Raw genomic sequence first — 25,109 nt, forward strand, 5'->3', positions numbered from 1 at the left:
CATGCCATGCAAGAAACTTTTCATGTTTTACTCACCAGGCTTTCATAATTTTTTGCTCACTACCCCCAACTTTTTTTCTTAGATAAGCTGATCTGTTAGAGTGGCAACATGAACTGTTGGCCTGAGTCATGCCCTAAGGCTGCGAAACAGGGGCTCCTGAGTTCTCTCCATAGTTCTCATTGCATATTGATGGGCATATGACTTGCATTTAGTTTCCCTTTTGTGTGATGAGGATAACTAATTTCCTACCCACAGAGGTGTTTATAATGAGTATTTGAACATGATCTTGAAAATGTGTTTGTCACATGGCCATTGTTGCAATGGGTGTGTGTGGTTATACGAAGTGCTTGGCTGTTGTCACGCCCGCCAAGCACTTCACCTGAGCCCTGCCAACTTATCAGTTTCCTCTCGGACTACTACTAGCATTTCAAGCCTCTGAAACAATTCAGATAGCCACCAGCTGCTGCCCTTGTGAATTATGTTATACGAACCTGCCATAAAAATAGTTGAGGAAAATGAGGGCTTCTTTCTTCTGCGAACATGGAATTTCTCTTCCCAGACTGTCAGATTACACTGGCCTACGGATCAGGATAAGCAATATCAGTTCTGCTATCAGTATCAGAGTTAATGCTTGATATCTCTCAACCTTTCAGGGATTTAGTAAAGGAGCTTTATATAATTAAAAAAGGGGGAGATTCCCACTTCTGTAGTGAACAAGCAGTATTTGCTTTTAGCTCTAGAAACATCTGGGATCTCTTCATATGTCATATTTTTATGCAAATTAATATTATTTAGGACTTGTATTATTTACATATCAGTGGAGTGAGTTTGGCTTCTTCCCTCCCTTCCCCCTGCCCTTTTTCATAGAAACCTTTCTAGTTTCTCTTCTGGAACTGACTTATTAGGTGATAGGAAACAAAGTAAAAACAAATGTGCACACATTCAGAAGCATTTCCAAAGTTATATTTTCATAAAATATGCGGCGCATGCAAAATGGTACATAGCATTTTAATAGCTGGAATTAATGTAGTTGTTGCAAATGCATTTTGATCAAACCTTTCTACTGTATCACTGTATTGTATATACTTCACACAAACACAGTGTGCATATAAAATCACATTTCCCTTTTGTTCAAATGTCAAACCCTGAACCTGCCAACTGTTGCATGTGGGCCCATGCAGGGTTAGAGAGGTTCTTGCCTAGTGCCAGGGTTTGCCTACTCAAATCATTTTGCAGGATCTGGGACTGAAGTGATTAGGAGATGTTTCTTTCACCAGCATTAAATAGTCTTTACTGAGATTAGCATATGCCTATATCCTGCCCACTTCAGAACTCTGGTTTTCCACAAAATACCAGTGTATTAGACTGCTTTCTCTTTCATGTTTATTCTAAGCCCAAATATGTAGTATCACAAAATGTTTACAGTTCCTCACTTTTGGAGGGAAATGACTGTTCTCAGTTACAATCAGAATGTAGGAGTTCTCTGGGCAACATATAATTTATGGTTTTCTGGCTGATATCACCTCAGTCTCAACATCTGACAGTTTCAGGCTTTGGCTAGCTGATCCTCTCCCTTTTATCTCAGCCTTCCGAGGGACATCCAATAATTCGCTTCCAGATTCACCCAGGTATCTTCAGGGATCTTGTGTCACTCCCTGCAGTAGACAAGGGGTGTGTGGGAGAGTAGTAGAGAGTGAGTTCTGTCCCCCTCTCTATTGAAGTGGCTGGAGCAATGGAATCCAGCTGCTGCAGAGGCTGGGAAGTGGAGGAAGAAAGGAAGTAGATTCGTTTTTCATTTAGGAAGACCAAGACAGTTAAGCAGCTCTTCCTTAAGAGTTCTTTTACTCAAATATCTGGCAGCAGAATGTTGCCTAATAATATCCAGCTACTAAAATGCCAAGTAATTGTATAGCTATGAAGATCTTGTGTTCGGTGGGCGCAGGAATTAAGTATCTTAAAAACTAGTAGATGTTCTATCCATCTCAGTAAATAATAGGCATTAAAAGGTCCCCCTTTTTATTAAACTAAAAATGAACAGGTAATGTTTTGTTTTAAAATGCTGAGAAACTTTGCAAATAATTAACCACAATATCCTGATCCAGTGAACCTATGGGAAGTTTAGCTTCTGACTTCAGTGGGACCAGGATTTGGGTTGACCATAATGCTTGTTTGTGTAAACTAATATTATTTTCAATAATGAACTGAAAGATGGATTCCTCCTTTTTAACTTTATCTGCGTAAATCTGAGCTCAGTTCTTCAGATTTCTGTTTCTTTTGCAACTGTTTATGGTATCGCTAGCATCTAAAACAGAACAGAGAGCTATGTTCTTTACATTGCTCTAGATTTTAAAGATGTCCTTGATTATTGCATATGAAACAAAAACCTTGAGGGCCTGGACTCAGATTTTGGCAGGTTAGTGAAAGAAAAACTGACTTAAAACATTTTGTGTTTTTATACTTCTTAAGTATATACTCTGACTTGGTATCTGGTTTATGGGGTGGGAGTTGTTTAACATTGCTAAATAGTTTTATTGTTTTTTATATCTTTTCTGTCATCTCTATGGCCTGGATATTTTTAATGGGATACAGAGCCTTTAGCTTCAAGGACAGTAATGTCTGAAAGTTAAAGAGCAACTCGGTTAGCTTTTATTGGACCAACATCTGTTGATAGAAGACAAGCTTTCAAGCTATTACCTCACTTGCCTTGACTCTGTAATATCCTGGGACCAATACTGATACAGAAACAGTGCAAATACTAGGTTGTATGTACAGTAGCTTAGGTGAAATGGGTACTGCTCTTAATCTAGTTATAGAGGGCAAATGTCAGTGGGACAGAAGCCTCTATCAGTGGCACACCTTGTGACAACATTTTGCAGAGAGGCGAAGGATCTGTCAGATGCTGACCATCCCTAATTTTCCATAATCCTCCTGATATGTACATAATCCAGGCTTAAATCTACTAATTTTCTAGGCACACGCGCGCGCGTGCACATGCACATATGCACTTACGTAAAATGTGTGCATTATTCACAACCACGCTGGTCCAGCAAATACAGCCAATAAGCCCATGGGGAGAGGGGAGCGAGTAGTGTATTCGCTATCCCTTTGTCACGTGCACAAACAGCATGGTGAGTGTCTGAGAGGAGACAAGCTGTGAAAAATGTGAAGGGGTTGGGGAATTAACCACTCCAACCACAGGCTGCATATAGCACTCTAGCTCCTACGTATAGACTTCTGGACTGCATTCATGTGCTCTAGATATCAAAACCAAGTCAGGAGGGTGTGCACGGGGCAATATGGCTACGTCTACACTGCAGGTATTTGTCGGCAGAGAGTATGCTAATGACACGCTCATTAGCATTTGTTGCGCTGTCATTTGCATATCTCTGCTGATGCTTTTTGCGCAAGAGGTTTTTGCACAAAAACAAGCAGCGCATATCAGTCCATCTTGCGCAAAAAAAAACTTCTGCGCAAGATCCTGTATACCTCCTTTTATGAGGCATAAGAGATCTTGCGCAAAAGGTGGGTTTTGCGCAAAACAGACCTTTCTACACAGCTTGTTTTTGCGCAAAAACCTCTTCCGCAAAAAGCATCAGCAGAGATATGCAAATAACAGCACGACAAATGCTAATGAGCGCTTCATTAGCATACACTCTGCCAACAAATACCTGCAGTATGGACATAGTCTTAGAGCATGACATGCAGCATTTTGCTTGGACTGTAAATCCATCTCCCTCAGCCCTATTGCCAATCACCTCTATTTGCCTCCTGTCAGACCTCCACTTTGCAGGCTGTAGAGGAGGCAACATGCATTGACTGGATGCAAAAGGGAATGATCATTTTGAAATGAAGATCCAGTCTTGGGACTAAACAAGGTAATTAGGGGCCCTAAGGACAAAGTGTTTCTATGGTTTTTTTTTTTTTTTTTTTAGTTTAAATCAGACTCCACATTGATTTAATGTTTGTTTTTGAATATTTACAATATGCATAGATGTTTCTGTGCGCAACATAAAACAATTTCCTTTGAGTTTAAAATTTTAATAGAAAGAAAATAGAATTGCTGTGAAGAGGTAGAAACATATTCATATCTGAAACATTGTAATTAAGGGTCAAATCATCCTTCTCAGAAAGAAAAGTTATGAAGTTGCCTAGAAGTCCATTTCTGTACCTGGGTTGACTGACTGGGGACAGCAATGTCCCTTATCAAATTAATGTAGGCTCTGATATAAAAGGGTCCCGTTAGTATAGTGATGAAGGGACCTTCTGTCTGGGATCCCCATGTGCATCTGCTTCCACATTGGTATAGGGACTCCTATCTTGGAAGGGTGTGTTCATGCAAGGGTAATACATGACACTTCACACTATTGATTCACAAAAGATAAATGCTGATAAATAGTTGTAGGCAGCAGCCTTTTACTCACCTTTCACCCTAACATTGCAGAGCCCTGCACGGATACATAATTTGCATCCATATCCACAAAAATGAGATGCAGATATCTGCATCTACATCCTTGGATGTGGGTACCAAGGATATAAAGCAGCTATGCATGGATTTGCGGGGTTCTACTAATCTCCGAGGAAAAGTTCTATGGCTTGTTGGCATGTGATATTGTTTCTGTGCTTCTTCCCATTCTTCAAGTAGTGGCCAATTCTGATCTATATTTATGTGGTTTTCAGCCTGTACCCGTGTGAAGGATGTCTGCATAATATGGCTGTGAAGTTTTAGGGAAGTGGAAGGAGTAAAACAAGGAACACTGCTAATTTCGGGGGGGGGGGCGGGGCGGGGAAGATGTCTTGTGTATATATATTAGAAAACTGAACTCAGTTTATTTCACTTTCACTTCAATGAGAGTCTTGACGGAGGCCATGTACAATAACTATTGTTTTAAAGTGTCACATATACATATCTTTGTAGCATATTTAGTGACAGTAAATAATATACTGCTCAAGAACTGCATTTTATTATAAATGCTTTCTTGTGCCGTTTCTTAATGCACCACTTAAGCATATTGTGTCTATAGAAGTGTCTGAATATGAACCCTGATTTTTCTTAACTTTCACTAGAAGGTTATTCCCCAGCTACTCCCCCAGCTTTCTTTTAAAACAAGATTTGAAAATAACACATACAATTTTTCTTTTATTGGAAACTGGTTGCTTGTGAGTACTATAAGAGTATAAACAACATCAGAGATCCTTTAACATAACATAAGAGAGCCTTTAGTCGCTTTGCTCTCTAGCTTTGGAACTCATTGCCAATTGAAGTAAGGAACGCTCTGACAGTTGGGACTTTTAAATCTAGACTTAAAAGTTATTTGTTCTGTTTAGCATTCTTAAAATGATTCTATTAGGAATTGTATGTGCTCCAGTTTTAATTTTAACTCATAATGATTGTAAAGCACCCTGGGATGCTTGCATGAAGGGCGCTACAGAAATCCAAGATTGTATTGTATTGTGTTGTAATGTATTGTGTTATTACATGGTGCTGGAGTTGGACCACGGACAATTCTTATAGAAAGCATTTGAATACTTAGCTAAAGATAAGGAGTGGGGGTTGGGTGTCTCTTCTTGCTTGTTTCTCCCCTTTTCTATGTCAGTTATTTTATTAAACAAAATTAACATGGCAGTTATTCCCTAAGAAATGCCAGCATAATTTACTGTCTGTGAAGGCGCTCAAAATGTAAACCAGATGATAAACTAAAAATAAAAAAGTCCACATTAAGATTTAATTGCACTTCCCTTTCTATATTGTGTTCTTATGTAAAACACATTACTAACAGTATTTTCTTTCTCACTTCCTCCACTTTTAACTGAATTTCATTAACAATGAAGAAATATATGGTCTCTGATACAGTTATGTTAGTCAACAGTTACTCCCTTAACTTAATGTATATGTCCCTTGGCTTTTTTTTTTTTTTAAATAAAAACAAGATAGCACTGATTAGAGCAAGGTATTGCACAGATATATGACTTACATGTTCTTCAACTCACAGCTTTGTTAGTGCAGGTCAGTTCCATATTCTACACTAATACCAGTTTCGTCCTCTATGTTGCGTACCCTTAGTAGTTGCGAGTGATAAAGTATTTTTCCAAATTCAGTAATGAATTAGTGTATTGTGACTTGTCAGTTTAAGGAATTCAAATAAAGCTTTATTTCTGTCCATTAAAAAACTCTTATCTGGGCTGACAACTTAAGTCCTCTTCAAAAGGCAAGTGGACAAAATTAATCTGACTTATCACATGGGTTTTTTTCATCATGCTGCCATAACCATGTCCATTTTGCCCTGACTACAGGTAAACATGGCTGGGGGAAGAAGGGGAGTTGTCACAAATGTTTGATATAATTTTTCCCCCCCTATAAAATGTTCCCAGCATATAGAAGTGACTCAAGTGTATTAACAGCATATTCTGGTCCTCATGCAGAGTGCTGTGCTGGTATGCATTGTTGACAGTCTCGTGGAGAAAAAAAAAAGAAGAATTGGACTCATAATAATCCTTTACACCTGACAGGAATGAAAGCACAGTGAGACCCAATTCTTGAGTGGCTACATAGAGAGATAAGCACTCTGATTTTGACAGACCAAATACTTCCTTCCTTGTCAGATTGATTTCAACTCTGACTTGAATGCACACTGAAGATTATTTGAGAGGGTGAGAGAGGTTTTTTTTTTTTAAAGGTTCTGATATCTACAAAACCTCTTTTATAAAGCTTATTTTTTTTTAAATAAAAAGGGATGTGTAGTTTCCTCTTTTCTTCCCTCTTGGACTCCTCAAAATACATATTAGGGAAAGGTGAGGTCTCCATCTACTTCCTTGCATGACTCCTCTGTAGGAAAAAAATAGTATCAAATTCCTTTGATGCCTTGCAACATTGATCTGAAGACAGGTTTTTTAGTCCTGAGAACTGTAATCAAACCTCAAACACCTGCCAGCAGCCTGAGACCTGTCTTCCTCCAATTCTTAGAATAAACAATCTAAAGAAATCTGTGTTCCCCAAGGGTGAGAAGATATAAAAGGTCTCCACCATGTATGGGAGTTTAGAGAATACGCTAAACATAATATACCCAGAGCCTCAAAACATTTACAAGCTTGCAAAGTTATTTCTTTTCTGTGATCTTGATGTGGCGTAGCTTGCTAAAAAGGATCCATCTCTTAAAGATTTGGTAGCTCTAAAAGAGATTATCAACAGGAAAAATGTACTCCGTGATGAGAGTGTGAAACTTCTGCTAAGACCCTTACTACTAACATCTATTCTGGGTCAAGGAGGAATAAAGCACTCTCTCAGCTTGACTAGTGCTTAGCATGGAAAAGTGTATCGTGTAAAGGTCTAATGTTCAAAATTCTATCTCCCTCTCCAAAACTGTTTTCCCACGTATCAAAATATTCTCTAAAAGTAGATGGCCTAAACACAGCTCTGTTCTCATGGATGTTCTCTGAATGCCCCTTCCAATAAACTCAAATATATTTTGCAGTACTGAGGACTCCAAAAGTTGTCAGGGGCTTATTCCCTAATCTTTGTTCATCCAAAAGAAAAGATGCCAAGTGTATGATGAAACCCACAGGCTACGTCTACACTGGCCCCTTCTCCGGAAGAGGCATGCTAATTTACAACTCTGGAATAGGGAAATCCGCGGGGGATTTAAATATCCCCCGCGGGATTTAAATAAACATGGCCGCCGCTTTTTTCCGGCTTGGGGAAAAGCCGGAAAAGAGCGTCTAGACTGGCGCGATCCTCCGGAATAAAGCCCTTTTCCGGAGGATCTCTTATTCCTACTTACTTACCTTGCAAGTAGGAATAAGAGATCCTCCGGAAAAGGGCTTTATTCCGGAGGATCGCGCCAGTCTAGACGCTCTTTTCCGGCTTTTCCCCAAGCCGGGAAAAAAAGCGGCGGCCATGTTTATTTAAATCCCCCACGGATTTCCCTATTCCAGAGTTGTAAATTAGCATGCCTGTTCCGGAGAAGGGGCCAGTGTAGATGTAGCCACACTGTCTGTTAAAAGGGTATTCAAGGAATTAAAATAGTAGATTCTCTCTAGGAAGTAATTGTTGCTGCAGAGCCATGGGACTTTTGGAATCAACAGTTGATCAATATGCATGTCACTCTGGCAAGTGGTTATCAAAAAACAATGAGGTGTGTCTCAATGTTTCCTGTGTCCTGTCTGGTTTTGTTTTTCCAGACTAGGTGAACTTTTTGTGAAAACTTTCATCACTAAAGCCAGTAACACAGATGGGAAAGATCCCTTGTAACTGGCGCACTTTAACTCTGCCCTTTCTGCCCAAGTGGACTTTATTCTTCCATGTTTCCTTAATAGAGCTAAATATACATACTTGAATGGGGTATTGTTTGATTTGGGGTCATTATCGCTAAACTGAACACAAGCTCCTAATGTAGTGCTGTGGCAAAAAGCCTAACTTAATTATTTTATGCAGTATTGTAGCCATATTGCTTCCTGGATATCAGAGGGGCAAGTTGAGGGCGAGAGTGTCTTTTATTGGACATCTTCTATTCATGAAAGCAACACGCTTTCAAGCTTAAGTAAAGAAGAGATTTGAATAGCTCCGCATGCAGTTGGAAGCTTGTTCTTCTAGCAGAAGATATTTTCTGACACACCTTATCGCTCTAACATAATTAATAATAATAAAGTTTACCATGGGTCATGGCAATAAACCCCAAGTCATGAGAGGGTTCCTTATTGTTTTAGGCACTGTACCAATACAGAATTATAGATGATACCTGCTACAGAGAAAATTAAAGATGTCGGACACACAGGATCGAGAAAGAAAGGTTTGTAAGCCACAAGCAGAGTCAACTATGTGATAGTGACATGATCCAAAATTGGATCTAGTTAGGAGAAGACAAGGTAAATGGAAAGAAAGTTGAAGGGAGAGGGAACATTGAAGGGAAAGGTGGGCAGAAACAGCACAGTGGGGAAGAGAGTATAAAGGCAGATCAGAAGAGAAGTTGAGAGAGAGAAAGGGAGATTTGGGAGGAAATAGCCAATCAGGACAAGGCAGAGAAAGTCCTGCTGAAACTTCTCTGAATGTCCAAAGGTCCCTGCTTCTGCAGTTGCTTCTACAACTCCTTTGGGTGGCTGGTTCCTCCTCCCAGTTTTTCTGCAAGGCCTGGTGGCAGGGAGAAGCAACCATTTGGCTCTGAGTGCCCTCAGAGAATGGGTGAGTGTCTCCCATTCAGTTTTGGGTCCCAAGAGGTGCTGAAGGGAAATGTGGCCCCATTTTAGACACACTCAGCAGTCCCTGCTTTCACAGCTTGGATCTATCAACATACAAGTATCTTGCAGGAGTAAGGAGCTGATATTCTCATTTTATATGGTATCAGTTAGACCTCTCCTGGAATATTGCACGCACCTCTGATGTGCATACTTTTAAAAGGGCATGAAAAATTGGAAGTAGTTGAGAGTAGAGCTGTAAAAAGGATTGGTGGTCTGGTAAACACGTCTTAGATTAACTCCTTTTAGTCTCTTAATGCATCTATTTTGATTTTTGAAGAGAGAAGGTTAAGAGGTAACTTACACTCAGCCCCTGAAACTTCATATGGCAATGATAGCATATTAGTGGCCTTTTCTTTTTTCCAACCAACTAAATTCAAACTGGGAAATAAGACAAGTTTTTAAGGGTAGTTAACCAGTGGAGCAGATTATCAAGAGATGATGTTACAAATTTACCCGCTCTTGAAGTCTTAAAATTACAATTATATGTCTTTGTGGAAATCTGTAGTTTAATGGTGAGTTGTTGGGGAAGATTCCAAAGTCGATAGGTGAAATTCTATGGACAGCTTTTTGTTGTGGAAACCAGATGCCCCAAGCCTTCCATTTATACCAGTGTCTTCTAGCTCTAGCAATAGATGTGTTTTCAGTATCCATAACCCAGAGTTTTCAGTTTGTTCCCTCTTTTTTTCTTCTTCTTCTTCTCTCATTTCTGAAGACCTGAGAGCACTATGCAGACAAACAACACATTTAATCTTAATTGAGGCAGAGTGGCATTTGAAAACCAGGGTTCCTGATTGGAAATAAATAGTAGCTCAAGCCCCTTTCCCTAGTCATATGCTCCTTTCATGGGTTGCGCTGCTGGAAGCCAGCCCAGAAACTCAAAAGTTGAAGTTACTGGAAGGTGAACACTGAAGTTAAGTCTTCTCATATGAAACAGACTCTACTTCTAAATACCCAAGGCCATTTTCATTCAGTAAGATAAAGCTAGGAACCTGTCTTCTATTGCCACTATTTTAGTCATTTTTTAGATTTTTATCCAGCTTGACTTCAGGAAGAGTCTAGTCAGCAGGATGCTTAAAATTCAAGCCTTTGCTATTTGGAGCCCTAATACTTTAGGTAGTGGGCAGTAATTTTAAGATTAACTCTTGATATTTTGGTATCTCAGAGTATGGGTGCCCAACTTGAAACATTTTAAAGGGGAAGGGATGATTTTCAAAGGGTGGTGCTTGCTCCTTTCTGAAAGTCAATTATTTTGGGGTGCCCAACTAGGATCCCCAAAATAAGATGACAAAAATCACCATTTTCTTTAAAAAATGTTGGTGTCCTTTGGATTTCTGCCATTTTCAGTATTCCCATTATCTGTGAACTAGCATTTCCTTCCACCCCTCTATTTTTATTTTTGAACCTTTAGCCTCTGTGGATATGAGGCTGGTATCTTGGAAAGCAGACTTTTTTTTTCCCTCGGCTTTATTTATATCCATTAGGAGAAGGGGAGATGGCTTCTCTGTCATTTAAATTTCCAATCTTCACATTGCAAGAAGACAGCAGTACAAGAATCTGTAGTTAATTCTTAGAATGGAAACTACACTTCAGATTACTTGACTAAAAACAAGGACTGCCACAACCTACTAATAATGGAGGTAATTTTCCATTCTCTCTGTAATAAGACAGCCTTTAGCAGCAATGGGAAAGGGGGAGGAGCTAATCTAAATTAAATTACTTGTATGATGTAGGAAGGGATGCAGAAGGCAAAGGTGGTACTTTATTTTTTTTAAAACCTCATTTGATAATTTTTAGGACCGCCTTTATGCAATTTTTTATTTATATGGCCAGCACTAGTCCTACAGATCACTGTAGTTTTCATGACTTTGGCAACAGTACAGGAGTCAAATCTTCATCCATATGCACTGCCAAAGGCACGGACAGGTTTCTCACCATCAGGAATGTATCTCTGTCCATCTATTTTTTTTCTTCAACATATTTATAGAGGGAATGACAAAGCAAACCCCTGTGTCACTTATATTTCAAGGTACTAAAGAATCTAAGGGGGGGTGCATGTGTCTGTTAACCCAGCCCATTTTAACATGTCCATGTCCTAAAAACAACTTATGGTGTATGGATGTTTTGCAGTTGTAAAACTAATTTTAAAGAGACAGAATTATTATCTGGATGTCAGTACATCAGGCACCAAGTTGCACCTTCCCAAGTGTGTGGAATAGCATAATCTCAAATGATGTGATAGATCTTGGAGCCAAGGACTATTTCTGATAATGTATTTACATGATTGGGCCTAGATGCACAATTGTTGTATTCATTAAGTAATATGTAAACATGATCTTAAACTTCCTTATTGTTATCCCCTGTTGATGGCTTTTGTTCCTTTGGGTAAAGCACATATTGAGATATGCATAGTACCTCCTCTTTAATACCTCTCCCATATCCAGAGCTATACTCTGTTCTTAAATTCAGCACCATTTAAACGTTATCTAAGTACTGAAATGGAGATTCACAGTTTGAATATTTGTTAGGCAGATTATAGTGACAATAGGAAGTATCTTTCCTTGCCAAATATCTAGAGATCTAAAGTGGTGAATTTATGGAAGCGAAAATAGATAGAACTCTAAAAGTTGAATTTAAAAAAAAAATTGGAGCCAGTACTTTGACAGATTGTTCAGTCAATGTTCGTTTTATTGAGAATTATAAAAAAAGGTGCTTAACGCTTCTGTACCATTAATATAATACATTAAAAGGTTACTGTCAAGATTAGTGTTTCAATTCTGAAAATTGACTGTAGGGGTTTATGGGCAGTACTATTCATATTCTGCTTGGCAGATATATCTTTTACTTTCCACTTGACAAAAATCATTACATTGTTATAAGGCTTTATATTGAAGAGCTTGATAAATGGCAAAACATAAATAAAATTCCATTGAAAAGGGAGAGAATAAATGTGTTCCATTTATGGCAAACCAAATTTAACAGATGCAGATTACATGCAAGACAAGGTTGTTGAAAATAGCCAGTGTCGAAAAAGTGCAGAATTGAACTTGTTTTAATGTTCAGTGTGCAATGTCTGCTATCACTATAGTACTCCATTTCAAAAGCATACATTCCTTCCTATAGAAAAAATCAGATTCCTTGGTTGAAAATAATTAGCATTCAGAAACCAGATAGCATGTTTTTGGGTATTCATGAGATCTCTGTTTGAAAAAATGTTTTTAACTTGTAGAAATGTGTTGCAACACACAGATGGGAAGAAAAAGAAAAAAAATCTCTTTAGCAAGCACTGTGTGTAAAAGGAGTATTACATTTTGCACGCTCCTGATTACCCTGTATAAACAGTTTTTGACATCTGTCTTTATAGTTTGCGAGGAGAAGAAGACTTTGTTAAAAGAACCATTTTTATACAGCAGTCACCATTTCAGTCTTGCTTTACCTGTATTATGAAAGCAGATGGTCTGCATGTCTTTTGAATATTTATAACTATCAAAAACAATCTCTTGCTATTCACCCTTAGGCTTATGAGATGTCAGGACTGTTCTGGTTGAAAAAAAATCATCTTGGGTGTTTACAGAAAGAGGATTACATTAAGCTGAAATGACTATACATTTTCTAGTTTAATATTTGTCCATCAGCTGTTTAATCGTATTTAGATAATTGTGTAAATAAGTTGTTGCAGCCCTTACCCCCTCCACCGATAGAGCTTGAAAGCTTTAAACACTGATGAACCAGTTTCATAAATGATTCTCTTCTCTCCCACCTCCTGCCCTTCCAGTTAAACAATCAGAAAGGCCTAAATAAGTTTTGGTTATGATACCTCTTTGACAGGGACATTTCATACCAAATAATCCCTAATATCTAGCTCAGAGTATTGTAAGAGAACTGTTGTCTCTTGTTCCCTCTGCTAAATCTGTTACCATGTATTTGTTCTGTACAAATACTGCATCCCAAATACCCTTTGATGAGGTTGTTTCCTATGCTTCAGTCTTGCCATCTAAGAGTAAGTTTAAGGTTATTTTGGGGGAAGTTTTGGGACTGTGTGGCTTCAATGTTTTCGACTGGAAGCTGAGCAATCACTGATAACAGATTTTGCTGTGGTTGGTTGATTTGGCAGGAAAGCATGAACCATTTTGGTTTGGATGATTGAATTAACCTGATTAACACTGTTGTTGTTTTGCAAAAAGGGCAAAAATAGACTCTTAGTCATAACCGATCAGGTTTTGTTTTTGTTTTTACCTGGTTAGTGAATAGTGATACAGGAAACAGTAAAGGAATACTTCCTCGAAAGTACGTACGGTGGCTGCTACCATGACCAGACAGAATCAAATATATAATTGTTTCTCTTGCCTAGTGAAACACCTCAGCTGCATCTAGACTGGCATGATTTTGCAGAAATACTTTTAATGGAAAAGTTTTTCCGTTAAAATTATTTCCGCAAAAGAGCATCTAGATTGGCACGGATGCTTTTGCACAAAAAGTGCTTTTGCACAAAAGCATCCATGCCCAGTATAGACGTGCTTTTGCGCAAGAAAGCTCCGATGATCATTTTAGCCATCGGGCTTTTTTGCGCAAAAAATTAAGGTGCCGGTCTACACTGGCCCTCTTGCACAAGTATTCTTGCGCAAGAGGGCTTATCCCTGAGTGGGAGCGTCAAAGTATTTGTGAAAGAAGCACTGAATTCTTACATTAAAACGTCAGTGCTCTTGCGCAAATTCAAGCGGCCAGTGTAGACAGCTGGCAAGATTTTCCGCAAAAGCAGCTACTTTTGTGCAAAATCTTGCCAGTATAGACGCACCCCTCATGTATTGGCTGTTAGGATAAAAAAATGGCTGACACTGGCAACTTGTTTTTATAAAGCAGTGGACATTTTAAAAAAATAGTACTTTCTAGAGAGTGCTTGAAACTTCTTGAGGAACACTTCATGTCTATTATATCTATGATATTTAATCTTTTCAGGGGATGAGAATCAGTTTTTAAAACTATGTTCTAAGGAAAACTAAGCAGAAATGGTAGACCAATTCTAGTCCTATTTCATCACAGTTACCGAAGACTTAATTATAAATAATGTATCTGGCTGAAAAAGAAAGCGCAGACTGCGACAGATGGGTAGTAGTGGGGTTTCTGTCAAGGTGGCATCATTTCAGATTAGATCTTCATCAGAATCTCAAAACAGAATTGTAAGTACTGCTAGTGTACTTTTAGGAGGGCGTGTGTGTGTGTGGTGGATTGGTGTGTGTGAGAGACTTTGTATCCAAAAGCAACTTGGTCTGAAGCATACGGTTGTGGGAGGTACTCTAAGGTTTTGAGATCTATGGCCAACTTATACAGTTTATCAATTTTCTTTCACAGAAAGTGTGAAAGCTGTGGCCAGATCATGGGGGTGAGTACTGTGATGCATTTGAATATGTCTGAGATTTATGCAGGCTGCACATTGTGCTAGCTCCTCTTCCCTGTTCCTGGGAAGCATCTACAGCTATAGCCTCTATATAGGGTGTATCTGGATAAGGAATTTACATGGTTCAGCCTCAGACCACAAGACAATCAATTTTAACACTTGTGGACTGTGAGATCACAGAGGAATACAAGGCGCCAGCCAAGAGTTTGAGGGGTTTTGCATGTAGTGTGACCTGTGGTGGAAAGAGAAATCTCAGTGTGCCTAAGATCAGGACTGTGGTTCCCTCAAGGATATTGGGAATATCTTCCAAGACACAAACACACCATGAGCTTCTGACAACAAGGGCAGACAAATCAAGGATAGAAACAGCGAAGAAAAGATTTGATGAAGGTACTTGATAGAGTAGGAAGATATGAACATTTTACAAATCTAGTAAAACTGTTACCTTAAAGCTTTATCCATCCATCCTAAATAAATAATTGTTACCACTTGTTTTAAATTACACACTGACACGGACACCCCTCTGAGACTGTTACCTTAAGTGAATTAGCAAATGAATCCTAACAGTTTGCATATTAATGTGAAGTGTTCTTGAAGAGTCCACTGTTAGAGGAACTTATAGACTGGGAATACTTCAGATACATCTACATTATTTAGTATCAGAGGGGTAGCCATGTTAGTCTGAATCTGCAAAAGTGACGAGGACTCCTGTGGCACCTTATGGACTAATAGATTTATTGGAACATAAGCTTTTGTGGGCAAAGAAGTGGGTCTTTGACCACGAAAGCTTATGCTCCAATAAATCTATTAGTCTCTAAGGTGCCACAGGACTCCTCGTCGCAACTACATTGTTTGTGTCTTTCACTGTTTCTCTTGCCATGCTTGCTAATTCTCAGATAGGTGGGGTGAAATAGTGATCCTATTGAAGTCAGTCGTAGTTTTGCCATTAGATTCAAAGGGACAAGGATTTTACTCATGACGTTAACATAAGAGTTTTTGCTCAGCATATTGGTTCCTTTTGTTTGGTCCTACAGTAAAGTCACAGTGTTGAGCTGATGATATCATATTTCTTTGGTAACAGACTGTGATGTCATAAGCATAAGATAAGAATTTCATTGTGAGATGAAGCTGAATGACATTTGAGTAAAGAGGAGGATAGCAGATCTTAGGCAGACCTCTTTAATGGCAGGAGGCACCCTGAAAGTGGTATTATTGACACTTTTTAATACTTGGTAACGGTCTCCTATTCGAGCACCCCCCAAAAAAATCAGAGTAGACAGATTTTTAAAAAATTAAAAACTAAATTGCACCCCCCAAATTTGTACATGTACACGCAAATAGTTAATTTTGTAGACAAAGTATCCTGTTCAGTTACTGATTTTGCATGTACTGAGGCAGATTTTACATGCACTATAACCTGTTCATTCAGTCATGTTTTGCATGCGCATATCACTTTTTTTTATAAATGTTGTCATACAGCCACTATCCCCATGGGGCGTGGCCAAATTAAGAGAACCTAAAACCACTATTTTATTAGTATTGAACATTAGCAATATTGCCTTGGTCCTGGAAATAGAAATTGGATTCAATTAAGCTTAGTGTAAGATGATTCGGGCTGTAGTTAGTGATCAATCCTTACACTGTTTAGTAGATTTCTAGTTGACTTGAAAAACTCTAGGTTAATATAAAGGGAATAAGAAGCACTTGGACTATGTATTTTTGGTGATTTATAGCCATCCTCATGTTTTTTTCCTAAAGTAGTAACTGTCCGATGCATTCATTACAGGGCTTCTGTACCAGGGTTTCCGTATGTTTGACTTATTAACATGTCAGCATAACTGTTTTGGGGTCTAAGAAATTCACATTACTGAACAGTATGTTGTAAAACAAATGCTTATAATGGATTTAAGTAGAATCAATAATCACGATAATACTGTGTTAGATTAGGAATATTTTGTAGTAGACAGACTTGGAGGAATATGTACTGCCTTTGTCCCCAAACTGGCTTTTCTACTGGTTATTGCAATTCATATAACAAAAGGCTTCATGCTAAATGTTGATTTCACCATAGCACAACTATAGGTAAGCAAAGGAAACTTAATAATCAGGATTTTGTCTTCTGGAGAGTCATTGTTTTCTAAATGTGCTGGACAGTTCCTTTAGTATGCTAATAGAAGTTATTTTCCACATTAAATACTATTGAAATCCATGGTCTATTGGATTTGCACTCTGATTTTTGTTGATCAGACATCCTATCACAAAAACATATTGCCTATATTGAGTGTAGTGCATCAGTGTGTGAGAGAGTACTTTATTGAATGGTTTTATAAATTAATTTGATTAAAATTTGGCACATTTTTCTATCTAACCAACTTTTTTTCTCAAGACATCCTTAAGTTTATTAATGTCTGCTATTAAGTGTGTGTTATAATTAATCCAAAGTCCTAGATTGAAGAACTTGAAAGCATAGTACCTAGAGTTGAAACTGACAGAGTTGGTTTCTCAAATGTTGTTCTATAAGGAGTTGCAGTGTGGTTAAGAAGAGTGCGTCATTGCTTAAAACCACTTTTCTGCAGTGCAAAAGACATTATTATATCTTTTATCTTTGGCCCCAGGAGTCTCGCAGTTCTGGGCTTGCATATAGGTTGACATGAAGGGAATGGGCATAACCTCAGCAGTGTTGTCAGTCTAGGATGGGTCAATTGCCGTTGAAAGCCGTAGAAGTACTAATAAATGATACTTGACTGGATTTAGGATTTTAATTCTTAATCTTTTTCTTAATCTATTGAAACAACACCATCTCTAGTAGTCTAAGTTTCTTAAAGTTGATAACTTCATTCTTTTCTCAGTGGATTTGTTTTTTGTTCTCGTTTATAATGTATTTGGTATATGGTTGTAAGCTTGATTAATGGATTTTAAGGAATTGAAGCTCTGGACTAAAGGATTAAAAATGCAGTATGATGCTCAGACTCTCAACATATTGTTTCAACAACTGAAATAATTTGTTTCTCAATTTGTGCTGCTGTGTGTTACAGATGATTTTTTCCCCCCCCCTTTTCATGCAGAGTATGATTTCTTCCATTGTGAACAGCACTTACTATGCAAATGTCTCAGCAGCAAAATGTCAGGAATTTGGAAGGTGGTATAAACATTTCAAGAAGGCAAAAGATATGATGGGTAAGCAAAAAAAAAAAAAAAAGTTGCAGTGGTTGTAGCGGCTACATACCATTACATGTGTGCCAAGGTCTGTCTCAGTCTTAGAAGCTAGAGCTCTTCAAGGTCAATGTGTAGTACACTTTTTCTGAGAGCATGGGAAGTATGCATATAATCAGAGAATTAATTTCAATAAGTATTTGTTATTAAACCAGCCAAACTGTCTTGGCTTGTCTGACATTTGGAAAATTGGAATAAGATATAAAGTTGTCATTTTGTAAATCTCTGAGACCTACCACAGACTAGAATAATTGTTTTTTTAAAAAAATCTTTATTTAGAACTGTGAAAGATTGATTCCCCTCCCCCCCCCCCAAAAAAGCTAAAATTATATTTTAAAGAAGCAATTTTGTAGTTACTGTAACAAAGACTAATCTGGTCTCCATCACTCTCCTCCTGCAAGAAACTTACGAATTAACAAACTGTATCTTGTTGTAACTTCAGTTCATTATGACAAGGGCCTTGTTATAGCTTTTGGGACAAGTTTTTGCTGATTATAAGAAGACTATTGTGCGTGTGTATATATATTATAGGATTATAATAAATTAGTTTGTGATATATTAATTCTTTAATGTGTTAATAAATGGGTTTTTTTTAATCAATATATATTTGGGCATTTTATATCAGTTTCTACATAATTTTCAAACAGTTTTTGTAATGAAGAAAATAGTTTAATTTTGTTTGAATTTTGAGCATGTTCTAGCTTTTAATATTTAAAGCAAAACCATTCATCTGCCAAAACGGGTTCTTTGCCTTCTATAGCTTAAGGCAGTAATGAAGACAATGCATCACTTTTGTGGTAATTGCTTGAATTACTGTTCCAAGTGAATGGTACACTTGGGTTGATCTCTGCTTTCAGTTAGTGAAAACAGAAGGCTGTTTTCCCTATACTTGTTTGTAGCTTCTGTGTAATGTTAACTTCAGCAATGTCTGGTGTCTCAGTATGTGTAGAGTTTGAAGCTGTATTGCCTTCTGAGGTCTGTGTAAAGGCTTGATCCAAAGCCTATTGTGTTATGTTGATGTTGATGGGCCTGATCCTTGAGCCAGTCTTTCCACTTCACAGAAGGGGATTTGCAATCTCTACAGCACCACTCCCTCCTTATGGTCTTTACCTCCCACCCCAACAGGGAATCTTGCTGTGAATTCTGAGTCTACAGAGGAAACAAAATTGAAGAGAAGGCAAACCAGGGTTAATGGGTCTCATTATCTGAAAGGAGAGCACAGCCATGAGGTTCACACTACATCCCCTCAAAAATCCCAATAGCTACTGAAACTAGAGGGAGAGCTCTATGAATGACAGAAAGCTATAGGTTCTCACTGGAGTTAGGAGGCATGGGGCTTCTTTGTAGAAGAACCCCTTCTAGATACCACTCTTGATAGTGTGAGGGGAATCCATGTATTCAGATTTCTTCCTACAAATTCCCTTCTTCAGAAGGATGATCTGCTGACTAATGGGTGAGGAACATTAATTACTGTGAAAATTGAAAATGATTTTTCCCCTTCTGGTAAACTGGGATTAGTTTCTTACACTGATATTTTTATTTATTGCCCTTTTAGGAATATTGCCAGTAAATGAAACACATTCGAACAAGGATCTATTTCAAATAAATCTGGCTTTTTAAATAAATCTGGCTTCAAAAATTTGGATGGGGAAAAGAGGGCTTATTAATAAAACCTAAATGAGTCTTGATCTAACCTGGACTTTTCCAGGTCTAAGTATGTATTTTACTCAGCTGTAAGGGAACCTAAATTGTCCACTGAGGAGCTAGGCATTAGAATAAAAAGTGTCATTAGCTCATACAGAGGAAGTGTCAGAGGAAGGCTGAACTGGAGAAGCTAAGGGTATGTCTACACTACCACCCTAGTTCGAACTAGGGTGGTAATGTAGGCAACCGGAGTTGCAAATGAAGCCTGGGATTTGAATTTCCCGGGCTTCATTTGCATAGGTAGTTCGGACTAGGCTTTCACGAGGAGTAACGGTAGTTCGAACCAGGAAGCCTAGTCAGAACTACCTAGTCCGTGCCGCGTGTAGCCGCGCGGCACGGAGTCCACACTAGCGGACATTTAAAAATGGCGGTGCCCGGCTTTATGCAAATGAAGCCCGGGAAATTCAGATCCCGGGCTTCATTTGCAACTCTGGTTGCCTACATTACCACCCTAGTTCGAACTAGGGTGGTAGTGTAGACATACCCTAAGGGAGGTAGAGAGATATGTTGACGAGACTTTCCAGGACACTGTAGTACTGTCCCACCTCCAGTCTGAGAGCCCCAGTGCTCTTAAGGAGGATGAAAGTCTCAACAGAACAGAGGATTCAATGGGAGCAGCGGGAAACCATCCCATAATTGGGATCCTCCTTCCAGAGGATGTTGTGGTATCCTCTCGCACTGAGGATACCTCTGAGGGGGAGGGAATGCCAGTTGTTAGGAAGAGGCAGGTGTTAGTAGTGGGCGATTTGATCGTTAGAAACATAGATAGTTGTGTTTGTGATGACCGGGAGAACCGTATGGTCACTTGCCTGCCTGGTGCGAAGGTTGCGGCTCTCTCGAGGCATCTAGATAGACTTATGTGTAGTGCTGGGGAGGAGCTGGTGGTCATGGTACATATAGGTACCATTGACGTAGGGAAGGGTAGGAGAGATGTCCTGGAGGCCAAATTTAGGCTGCTAGGAAAGAGACTGAAATCCAGGACCTCTATGGTGGCATTCTCGGAAATGCTTCCAGTTTCACGCGCAGGGCCAGGTAGGCAGGCAGGCAGAGCTTCAGAGTCTCAATGCGTGGATGAGACAATGGTGTAGGAAAGAGGGGTTTGGATTTAGTAGGAACTGGGGACACTTTTGGGAGAGGGGGAGCCTATACAGGAAGGATAGGCTCCACTTAAACCAGGGTGGAACCAGGCTGCTGGCACTAAACATTAAAAAGGCTGTAGAGCAGTTTTTAAACTAAGATATGGGGGAGAGCTGATTGGTGCGGAGATGCACATAAATCTGAGGGAGACTTCTCTTAGAGGAGAATCCATTGATAGAGATTCTCTAAGATATAGTCAGAAAGAGAGGAGGGGAGAGGACAAACCATGGGCCAGAGCAGACAAACAACCGCATATAAAGGAATCCAGTGCATCAGGGAAGGGCAGACAAATAAGCAGTGGCAAATTTTTAAAGTGCTTCTACACAAATGCTAGGAGTCTGACTGATAAGATGGGTGAACTAGAGTACCTTGTATTAAAGGAGGAGATTGACATAATAGGCATCACTGAAACCTGGTGGAATGAGGAAAATCTGTGGGACACAATCATACCAATATAAAATATATCACAAGGATAGAGCAGGCCGGGGGTGGCACTGTATGTGAGATAATGTAGAATCAAATGAAATAAAAAAATTAAATGAATCAACATGTTCTATAGAATTGCTATGGATAGTAATTCCATGCTCCAATAATAAGAAATTAGCAGTAGGGATATATTACCGACCACCTGACCAGGACAGCGATACTGACATTGAAATGCTGAGGGAGATTAGAGAAGCTACCAAAATAAAGAACTCTATAATAATGGGGGATTTTAATTATCCACATATTGACTGGATACATGTCACCTCAGGAAGAGAAGCAGAGATAAAATTTCTCAATGGCTTAAATGACTGCTTCTTAGAGCAGCTGGTGCAGGAACCCACAAGGGGAGAGGTAATTCTCGATTTAGTCCTGAGTGGAGCGCAGGATCAGGTCCAGGAGAGAACTGTTACAGGACCGCTTGGGAATAGAAACTATAATATAATAACATTTAACATTCCTGTGGTGGGAAGAACACCTCAGCAGTCCAGCACCCTGGCATTTAATTTCAAAAAGGGAAATTACACAAAAATGAGGAGGTTAGTTAAACAGAAATTAAAAGGCACAATGACTAGAGCCAAATCCCTGCAAGTTACATGGAAACTTTTTAAAGACCCCATAATAGAGGCCCAACTTAAATGTATACCCCAAATTAAAAAACATAGCAAGAGACCTAAAAAAGAGTCACAGTGGCTTAACCACCATGTAAAAGAAGCAGTGAGGGACAAAAAGGTATCTTTTTAAGAAGTGGAAGTCCAATCCTAGTGAGATTAATAGAAAGGAACATAAACACTGTCAAATCAAGTGTAAAAATGTAATATGAAAGGCAAAAAAAGATTTTGAGGAACAGCTAGCCAAAAACTCAAAAAGAAATAACAAAATGTGTTTTAAGTACATTAGAAGCAGGAAGCCTGCTAAAAAACCTGTGGGTCCCCTAGATGATCGAGCTATAAAAGGAGCAATCAAGTACGATAAAGCCACTGCAGAGAAACTAAATGATTTCTTTGCTTCAGTCTTCTTGGCTGAGGACGTTGGGGAGATTCCCAAATCTGCACCATCCTTTGTGGGTGATGAATCTGAGGAACTGTCATGGATTGAAGTGTCATTAGAGGAGGTTTTGGAACAAATAGAAAAACTTAATGTTAACAAATCTCCGGGACCGTATGGCATTCATCCAAGAGTTCTAAAAGAACTCAAATGGGAAATTGCTGAACTATTATCAGTGGTTTGTAACCTATCCTTTAAATTGGCTTCCGTACCTAATGACTGGAAGATAGCTAACGTGACACCAATATTTAAAAAGGGCTTTAGAGGCGATCCTGGCAATTAGACTGGTAAGCCTAACTTCAGTACCGGGCAAATTAGTCGTAACAATAGTAAAGAATAAAATTGTGAGGCATGTAGAAGAACATAATTTGTTGGACAAAAGTCAACATGGTTTCTGTAAAGGGAAATCATGTCTTACTAATCTATTAGAGTTCTTTGAAGGCGTTAACAAACATGCAGACAAGGGGGATCCAGTAGATATCGTATACTTAGATTTTCAGAAAGCCTTTGACAAGGTCCCTCACCAAAAGCTCTTATGTAAATTACATGGCCATGGGATAAGAGGGAAGGTCCTTTCTTGGATAGAGAACTGGTTAAAAGACAGGGGGAAAAAAAGGGTAGGAATAAATGGTAAATTTTCAGAATGGAGAGGGGTAACTAGTGGTGTCCCCCAAGGGTCAGTCCTGGGACCAATCCTTTTCAACTTATTCATAAATGATCTGGAGAAAGGGGTAAGCAGTGAGGTGGTAAAGTTTGTGGATGATACAAAACTGTTTAGGATACTCAAGACAGAAGCAGACTGTCAGGGACTCCAAAAAGAGCTCACCAAACTGAGTGATTGGGCAACAAAATGGCAAATGAAATTTAATGTGGATAAGTGTAAAGTAATGCACATCGGGAAACATAAACCCAACTATACATACAGTATGATGGGGGCTTATTTGGCTATGACAAATCAGGAAAGAGATCTTGGAGTTATCGTGGATAGTTCTCTGAAAACTTCCACAGTGTGCAGCGGCGGTCAAAAAGGCAAATAGGATGCTAGGAATTATTAAGAAAGGGATAGAAAATAAGACACAGAATATCTTACTGCCCCTTTATAAAACTATGGTACGCCCACATCTTGAATACTGTGTACAGATGTGGTCGCCTCACCTCAAAAAAGATATTTTGGCCTTGGAAAGGGTTCAGAAAAGGGCAACTAAAATGATTAGGGGTTTGGAATTGGTCCCATATGAGGAGAGGTTAAAGCGACTGGGACTTTTCTGTTTAGAAAAGAGGAGACTTGGGGGGGATATGATAGAGGTATATAAAATCATGAGTGGTGTGGAGAGGGCGGATAAAGAAAAGTTATTTATTAGTTCCCATAATAGAAGAACTAGAGGACACCAAATGAAATTAATGGGTATCCGGTTTAAAGCTAATAAAAGAAAGTTCTTCTTCACACAGCGTGTAGTCAACCTGTGGAACTCCTTGCCAGAGGAGGCTGTGAAGGCTAGGACTACAACAGAGTTTAAAGAGAAGCTAGATAATTTCATGGAGGTTAGGTCCATAAAAGGCTATTAGCCAGGGGATAGAATTGGTGTCCCTGGCCTCTATTTGTCAGAGGCTGGAGAAGGATGGCAGGAGACAAATGGCTTGATCATTGTCTTCGGTCCACCCTCTCTGGGGCACCTGGTGCTGGCCTCTGTCGGCAGATAGGATACTGGGCTAGATGGACCTTTGGTATGACCCAGTACGGCTGTTCTTATGTTCTTAAGGTGCCATTAAAAAAAAAAAGTTAAGCAGTGCTTCAAGCTACTGAAACAATGATACATGCCTGGGAGACTATAAGATAAAACATCCTGGCTTTCCCCACACATCCAGATTCCTGAGCATGGCTGAAGAGTGAGAGGGATTAAGGTGGTCTTTGTCCTGATCCTGCTGTGTGTGCTTGTACAGTCCCATATCATAATTCAACATAAATTATTCTAGTTTCAAAGAGGTCATAGAATGGATACATTATCCAGGAATTAACAGGGTACAGGGGTGTCTAGATTGCCCTTCTCCATTCGTCTGGGAACTGCTAATACAGTAGGGAAGATTCTTCAGGAGTTAAATGTTCATGGTGCAACATAAGCCGTCAGTGGGTCCATATGCCAGTGAGGCTGCTCTGTAAAAGTAACAGCCACTGCTAGCCTTTTCATGCCGGGATGCAGAGTTGTGCACTCTGATGCTTACAGGGGAGGAAGAGGCTCTCTGAGGGCATGTCTACACTAGGTAATTATTTCAAAATAAAAAGCCCATTATTTTGAAATAACAGGCTTGGTAATGTGGACGCTCCCTTTTGTTTCGAAAAAAGGGAAGTAATTTCAAAATAACTCCCTAGTGTAGACCAGGACTGAGTTCCTTTAGATCAAAGAATCACTGCTTCCCATTCCCTCTTCTCTGCTCCTTCTCTTCTCTTTGTTTAGTTGTTGCTTCCTGACTTTTGGCCCTTAGTTATTAACAATGCTTTTAGACTCCTATTAATATGAATGTCTATCTTCACTGCAGTTGTGATGGTGGTATTTAATTTGGTGGCTGTTATGTTACTCTGGCCCTTCAGGAAAGGATCCCCCTTGTCATACTTGGACTAAATAAGATAGTTTTACTGAATCCCACCAGTTCATCTTGGGTACTACTGTCTGTATGTGTGCATGCATGAGAATTCTTTCATTTTCTTGAAAGGCTAAAAATGTAAAGTTAGGCAGGAATGGTGTTGCTGCTAAACTTCTTATGTAATGTAAAATAAAGTAAGCAAAAACCTAAATGAAGTGACCTTCTGCTAGAGAGTTTTAATTTATAGCATGTCTCATGAAGAACATTTAGTGTACTATTTTCAGTTCATCTGTATTTAGTGGTATTTTGTCTAACTAAATGTTTT

At 39.0% G+C, this 25,109-nt stretch overlaps 1 protein-coding gene across 11 annotated transcripts in view; it reads left to right on the forward strand.

Annotated features, from left to right (window-relative positions):
• Positions 1-25,109, forward strand: part of SATB1 (SATB homeobox 1) — a 111,380-nt gene that overhangs the window by 31,994 nt on the left and 54,277 nt on the right. For all 11 annotated transcript variants that reach the window (XM_075922093.2, XM_075922097.2, XM_089776642.1 and 8 more), the window contains one exon: positions 17,686-17,797. In XM_075922093.2, the coding sequence (XP_075778208.2) occupies positions 17,686-17,797 (112 nt within the window). The remainder of the gene's footprint in view (positions 1-17,685; positions 17,798-25,109) is intronic.

This window comes from Pelodiscus sinensis, chromosome 2 (assembly GCF_052426305.1).
Source record: "Pelodiscus sinensis isolate ZL-2025 chromosome 2, ASM5242630v1, whole genome shotgun sequence".
NCBI classification, from domain to species: Eukaryota; Metazoa; Chordata; order Testudines; family Trionychidae; genus Pelodiscus; species Pelodiscus sinensis.